Consider the following 7418-nt stretch of genomic DNA (forward strand, 5'->3'; position numbering starts at 1 on the left):
GGAGGGAATATGATATTCTTTCTTCTCCAAGACTGCAATATAGCCGTCTCATTTTGATGTTGCACTGCTTATTAACATTAATGGCAGTATGGCTTAAGGAGCGGATTGATCTTGTTTTAAATCACACCCAAGGAACAGTCTAGGTAAGTATTTTTCTTAGCAATTTTATTTCTGTATAGATGTTATGCTGTCAGTTATGCTTTGCTCTGAATATGGCGAAAAATAAAGATGGCAATTTGGGAAACAAGAATGGCGTTTCTTTGTGCATACGATAGTTATGAAGTAGCATTATTTCATTTGTTTTAGCTAAGGAAGGATGAAAGTAAGGATGCACGTAGGAGCAACTTGAGGGAGGAAAAGAAAATTTGGTGAGAGCCAAAAAGATAATTTCATGTAGTACATTTTAATGCAGTTTCATCCCCACATTTACAAGGAATGCATATTACGGGGGTAATTCGTCTACAGCCTTAATATATACTACACTACACAGGTACATTTTCTGACTTGAATTCAACGCTGTTACAGCACCTGAAACGATTCTTAGCCGGTTTGCAAACGAAGGTAAACTGCTTATGGAGAATGTCGTTAAAATACTGCAGGTACATTTCATTTTCTAACTTGAATTTAACGCTGTTACAGCACCTGAAATGTTTCCTAGCCGGTTTGAAAACGAAGGTAAACTCCTGCTTATGGGGAGTGTCGTTAAAATGCTGCAGGAAAAAAAATAGTATTTGTAATGATTGTCTCTTTTTCATAGTGATAATTTCGCCGTGTTAAACTGAACAACTTGTGAGAAGAGTAACGGTGAACGCGAATGTTGTTTGAACATGAATGTAGCCAGTAACCAGACTCCTTGTTAAAAGACTACAACTCCCACAGATAGCCGAGATGGCGTCCTTTCATTGTACATGCGCAGTTCTTGCTTCCAGTCTGGACAGCTGGAGGAGAAAATGGCAGCACTCATGCTAGGACAGCAGGTAAGACGTTCAATGATTTTGCACATTTGATTTGTTTTACAATAGTTCATACTTGTTATTATTATGTTTAAAAGTCATTCTATGAAAATATAACCTTAATTGAGACCCGCTGTCGATTTCGAATATTACGACTAATTACACGCGACTTTGCACTTGAATGACTGCTAACGTGCTAGCCTAGCCGTTAGCTGTCACGGACAGTATGTGTATTAAAACACGTTAAAACACTCATGTTCTTTATACATTTATTGTTACAATTATGTTACATCTGTTTTTGCAGGCCCGCCAATTTAGCACGTCCGCCGTTCGGCCTGCTGCCAAATTGATCAAGGTAAATATTGATACAACATGTAACGTGGCCGGCGCTGCATTCGATAGTACCTTAATTGTGATTTATTCCCATCTTAAATTCCCTTCAAGCCACCCATCCAGGTTTACGGAGTGGAAGGTCGCTATGCCACCGCTCTGTTCTCAGCTGCCAGTAAGCAGAAAAAGCTGGACCAAGTGGAGCAGGAGTTGGGTAAAGTGAATGTAAGTGAAGACGATTTTATTATATCCAAGCAAATGTGGAAAAATGCAAAAATGATTTACTCTTCTCAAATGCTCCCCCCAGGCCCTCATCAAGGACCCCAAAATTTCCAGTATTGTCATGAACCCTCATGTGAAGCGCAGCCTCAAGCAGAAGACCTTCCACGATGCCCTTGCAAAGGCCAAAGTCTCCCCTATCACACTGAACCTCATCAGTGAGTTATTAATATCTTAAATATTCTATCACTGCAAATGAAATACATCTTTTGATGGATTTTTGCTTTTTGCAGATGTTCTGTCTGACAACGGCCGTCTGACACTCACTGGTGATGTCATTTCGGCTTTTGGTAAGATGATGAGTGCACACCGTGGAGAGGTGATCTGCTCGGTAACCACTGCTCAGGTAGCTCGCAGAAATTTTCCTCCCTATGCTGTTTATTATTATTATCATCATATTCTTATTTATAGGAATAAATTGTGCTTCACTTGCATGCCTCCAATTAATCTATGCTCATTTCAGCCTTTGGATCCAGCTAATCTCGCTGAACTGAAAGTTGCCCTTAATGGATTTCTTCAGAAGGGTGAAACTATCAAGTTGGAAACCAAGGTATGAAAGTAATCATTTGAACCAGTAGTTTATCATTTTTTCAATAATGTACCTCCAGTAACCTATTTTTTTTCATCTTTAACAAGTTTAAAGCATTTCGGGGTGGAAAACAATTACTTAAAACTGGTGTAGTTCCAATACAATTTTTTAGCTCTTGATACAGATTCTGATACCTGATTGTGCAGTATTAGCCAGTGACAATACCGTACTTTTTGGATTTTTTTTTCTTTGATGCTAAAACAAACTCCACATGCACTTTGATGTATTTTGGTACTGCTCTGAAAAGTACTCATTGAAACAGGAAATAAAATACAGAGTGAGTCTATTAGAACTATTTTTATTGCCTACCTGTGGGGGACTGACAATAAAAGTTAAACCCTTTTAAAACCTGAGAGTTTTAGGACATTAGAATGGGGGGTGGAATGGAATCAGAAAGTTACTTATTAGTACAGAAAGTATTCTCAAGTAAAGAATCATATTTGCATAACAGAATATCCCTATGTGGGGAAACGACTCTACATGCAAGTATGTTTGCAAAATGTAGTACATGTGTAACAACACAAGCAATAAAATGCTATAATATACTGTCCAAAACCTGTTTATCAAACGAAAACTGCAGTATTGAGAAAATGTATGGTATATGAAGACATTACTGTACTGGAAAAAGCAAAAACATAGTCCCAAATACTGTACTGTTTGTAAAATAATGCCAGTACAGTACAGTATTGTACTGTACTTAACTACACTATTGTGTACTGTATTTGTAATGTTGAGTTTTGTCCGTATTGGGGGGAAAAAATTAGTATTTTGAGTTGTGTTGGCTTCATTTTTTCGCGTTATAAAAATGTTTAGCTGCGTATCGTAGAGTTGCGTTGCTAATTGCAAGTAACTGTCCAGTTGATCATCGCTGATGTCTGCTAAATCTTGCGCATACAGAAGTATTTTTGATGCCATCTCCATCGCTTCCTTGCTGGACGGTGGTTTTTGATCAGGAGTTGAACTGGGCACATCATCTTCTTCATCCGTTCTTTTTCTTATGCACGCCATGATCTACAAGACGTGAATGAATAACATCTAGCTTGCATGCATGAACTGCGAATTTTCATTTTTGTGAGACGAAAAAAATAACTTAATTCCCATGTGTATTCTTCCATTTTTCCCTCTCCATTTCCGTTATAAATGATTTTTTTTACTATAAAAAAAAATTATAACGCCCTTTTTGAAATGTAAGCGTGGTTTTATTGAATACATTCTGAAATGTTTTTTAAATTAACTACAACACAATATTTTTTCAAGGTTTTAGTTTGCAATTTCATTAAAACATTTAAATTTAATATGTAATGGAACCATAATTACATTTTAAACTTTTGATTCGCATTGATCTAAACAGTTTTTAATCTAATCAAAAGGTATTTTTCCCCATTCTTTCATTTCATTTCATAGTACTTTCCACAAATCAGCTTTATCCTTAATTTCTGATCGCCTATGAATAATGTTTGACTGACATCTGATTGTTTTGTTGACATTCCTTTGACTGCAGCGACATCTAGTGGCTGCATAATGCAACCCCTGCCACTACTGTAGTTTCTATTCTATGCGCCTTATAATGTGGTGCGCTCTATATATTAAAACAGTTTTAAACTAGGCCATTCATTGAATGTGCACCTTGTAGTGTGAAAATACGGTATAATTTGCTTCATGTTCCAATTACCTCGCTCTTAATTTTGAAAAAAAGTGCTACTCCTGCTATTGCATTAAAAAGCATTCAAATACTGTTTCTCTGATAATACATGTCGTGTCAACAGTTCTGATCATTATTTTGATGAAAAATGACGGAATCAAGGCTGTCTGGTGTAAAAAAAAAATAATAATAATAAAAATTAAAAATTGACAACACAGTAAAGTGTAGGAGCAACTTGTAGGATCCTGGTGGGAAACCGGCGCTGCTTTTTATACTGCTTGGAAAGTGGTTAGTGCTTGAGTATTTACTGAATCAAACCTGCCACATCCATGCAGGGACAACACAAACTAGCAGTCAGCATGAGATTTATCTATATTCAGATGAGCTCTTGGAAACAATTAGATTTGTTTTGACACCAGTCACAAATCTCTTACTGTTTGCTTGAGAAAATAACAACTTTTTTCTGCATGTAAAGGAGGCCAGGTTCCTTGAAAAATATTCAGAACTAAGGAATGTATATCACTTAAAATGGCTTCCTCTTTCCAGTCTGATTCTTCAATCCTGGGCGGCATGATCGTCAGTATCGGGGACAAGTACGTGGACATGTCCACAAAGACAAAGATTCAGAAACTTAGCAAGCTCATGAGAGATTCCTAAGTCCCGAGGACTTCGTCTTGCATCTGTTTTGGAAATGAACATCAAGTGGACAAATGCTCAGAAATGTATGTTGCTACCTGTTTAGCATTGCAGTTGCCCCAGAAATCCGCTGTCCGTACTTACATTCGTTTGGATGTTAATAATAAAAAAAAACTCAATAATAAGACTGTGTGGCTTTTTTTTATTATTATTTTCATATATTCTTTTGACTGTTCACAAAAATAAAACATTCAATGTCAATACAATATAACAAAACATACAACAATGACACAAATAAAAAGCAGACATTCCAGATGAAAATTACGTCCTGTGTGGCTTTATTTTATTTTATTTTTTTCTGTGTGGCTTTATTTTCAAATGTTAAAGGACGGGGAGTTACGTCATTATGAGGGGTGTAGAACCCCACCCTCAACAAACGAAACAATAAAGCTAGCGCTCGATTATGCTTTATTGGACACAGTTATACCCTGTTGTGTTGATGTTCGAACAAAAGTTCAAACAAACGTGGGTTTGATTTTTGATATTTTTTTTTTTAATCGGCGTACTGCCTTTTTCATTTTTAAGCAAGATAAAAGTGGGTTCACTTTGGATGAATTCTCAAAATGCCTTTATTGAAAATACGTGTATAAGTTATGAACAAAACAAGCAAAAGCACAATTTTTAAAGGTTTATTTATTCGCGTCGGGCGTTTTACCTTCAAATTACGTTTCTCCCGGAAGTACAACATCGTCTAACCTGCGCATGCGCCGTTATTCCATTTTGCTACATCGACTTTTTTCACCCCAGCCGAAAATGGCTTCCTGTCTCATCTCGCCCCACTGTCTGAAGGATTAAAAAAAGCTGAAGCCATTGCTTGCTGCTGTTTGCGGAAACCCGGGTTTACATTGCAGACATGAACGTTGCCAACCATACGATATTATCATTTTTTCGTGTTTTACCACAAGACTGAGGTATGTGAGTTTACCACGTAATCTAGGTTAAAATGTTTAAGAAAAACCGCGTAACTTGCATATTTATTTTACGCCGGTCGATAATAACGTTTTGTTTTATTTGCAGCGCTAATATGAAATGTGACGCGAGGTACTTATGTTTTTGAGTTTTTCACATCAGTTGCTGTGTTCTTTTTTTTTTTTTTTGCACCCTCCACCCCACCTTCCCTAAAACAGAAAATGATGCATCAAGTGACCTGTAGCAGCAGCAGCGGTGACTTCTGCATGAGTGGATCCGCAGAGGACTGCCACCCGGCAAGCCGTTTTGATTTATGCAGCCTCCAATCTAACAAATTCTACCCTTGCTCCCCCACAAACTCCGGCTTGCACCTGTCATTCACAGGCCTGGCTCCATTGCCACAGAACATGCACAAAGTGATGGCGGGTCCCCCACAGGAGACTCAGAATTCCTTCCAGCTTCAGCCCCTGACAGCCAATAGCGGGGAGGTTGCGTTGCCTGACACCTCCAAAAAAAACAAAGTGAAGTCCGGGAGGAGAGGCAGACCGTTGGGGACCACCAAGTTAGCAGGTTATCGCACAAGTACCGGACGTCCACGTGGGACCACAAGAGCAGCCGGTTTTAAAACCAGCCCTGGGAGGCCCCTGGGTACCACCAAAGCAGCCGGCTATAAAGTGAGCCCCGGGAGACCCCCGGGTAGCGTCAAAAGTCCAGCGAGGCTTAAGGAGCAGGAAAGCGGCGGAGATGCTGCCAAGAAACTCGACTTCAGTCCGACGAAATTGGACTTCACTGGTTGTGATCTTCCGCTGCTTGCCTACGCCATGATGGAGAAGAGAAACTTGTGTGAGCCTCTCGTTAAAGCGGATGAATCTACTTCGTAACATCTGGACGCAAAAAAAAAAAAGTTCTCAACTTCCAGACTCTCCCTGTACAGACTTATCCATGTCGACAAATTCCTTTTTATCAAAATGAACTTGGCATGCGTCTTATCATTACGGTGGTTAAAAAAAAAGTCTTTTATTGTAATGTGATCCTTCTTAAACACATAGGACCAGTATCTTGTTCAATTTTCTATATCAGTATTTTGTGACACTCACATCTTTACCATGTGAGTGTACTGTGTTATCCACTCCTTGAAATATTCACGTTTATTTCTTGTAAGTACCAGATTTTTTTGTACTGCTAGTTAATAGTGTCATGATGCACGTACAGTATCATAAACCAGTGTTTCCAACCATTGTCCACCCAAGAGTGAAAAAGAAACAGAAAGCAACCAAACAAAAAGAGGACCAAAGGCAATAGTCATTTATTCTGCCTGTCACTGGGATAGATAGTTGAACAAATATGTCATTTGTAGTAAATATTTTTTTTACCAATTGAGAAGGATGTCAACCCAAAGATTTTTCTTACAATATGTTTTATGCAGCGCCACTAGTCTAAACATCATATTTTTGTATTATTAATATTATGTTTGTGGAATATAAAGTAAGCAGCAAAATGTGGCCCTTTTTAATCTAACTCGGGGCAGCCATTTTGTAATTTTCCTTCGATTGAAAATGACATCACAGCTACTCAGGTGATGACCAATCACGGCTTGGTTTGTGACCGTCACATGACCACACTCAGAAAACGTGATTGGTCGTTACCTGGGCAACAGTGATTGTGGCAAAATGTAGGAAAAGGGTGGATTTACAAATAAGATTAATGAGAATTCAGACTAGTGGGACTACATAAAATATATTGTTAAGAAAAAAATTGTGTTAACGTTCCATTTATGTAAAATTGGATGTTTTCTTGCGGCACGCCTGTTTGCTTTTAATACATTGTACTTGTTGGGAACGCTATTGTTACCATGTTTGTCTGACTGAAAGCGTTAAACACCCCCTCGTATACTTTTCACTATGTGTTATAACTATATTACTTACAGCTCCACAGCATGTGTTTCCGATTTGTTGAACAAAAAAAAAATAATAAAAATATCACAATAAATTGGTTTTACTCATATGGCTTTTGAAGATGT

General features: G+C 38.1%; 2 protein-coding genes across 2 annotated transcripts; both read left to right on the plus strand.

Annotated features, from left to right (window-relative positions):
- Positions 1 to 867: 867 nt before the first annotated feature.
- atp5po (ATP synthase peripheral stalk subunit OSCP) lies at positions 868 to 4614 on the plus strand. Its single transcript, XM_088432296.1, has 7 exons — positions 868 to 977; positions 1258 to 1308; positions 1398 to 1508; positions 1591 to 1720; positions 1796 to 1908; positions 2026 to 2112; positions 4340 to 4614. The coding sequence occupies exons 1-7, from the start codon at positions 909 to 911 to the stop codon at positions 4448 to 4450; spliced, it is 672 nt and encodes a 223-aa protein (XP_088288422.1). The 5' UTR covers positions 868 to 908; the 3' UTR covers positions 4451 to 4614.
- Positions 4615 to 5217: 603 nt separating this feature from the next.
- LOC148414060 (uncharacterized) lies at positions 5218 to 7405 on the plus strand. The gene is made up of 2 exons (XM_088430614.1): positions 5218 to 5400; positions 5617 to 7405. The coding sequence occupies exon 2, from the start codon at positions 5620 to 5622 to the stop codon at positions 6277 to 6279; it is 660 nt and encodes a 219-aa protein (XP_088286740.1). The 5' UTR covers positions 5218 to 5400; positions 5617 to 5619; the 3' UTR covers positions 6280 to 7405.
- Positions 7406 to 7418: the final 13 nt, after the last annotated feature.

Source organism: Hippichthys cyanospilos, chromosome 13 (genome assembly GCF_059441005.1).
Source record: "Hippichthys cyanospilos isolate Australia breed blue-spotted pipefish chromosome 13, RoL_Hcya_1.0, whole genome shotgun sequence".
Classification (NCBI taxonomy): domain Eukaryota; kingdom Metazoa; phylum Chordata; class Actinopteri; order Syngnathiformes; family Syngnathidae; genus Hippichthys; species Hippichthys cyanospilos.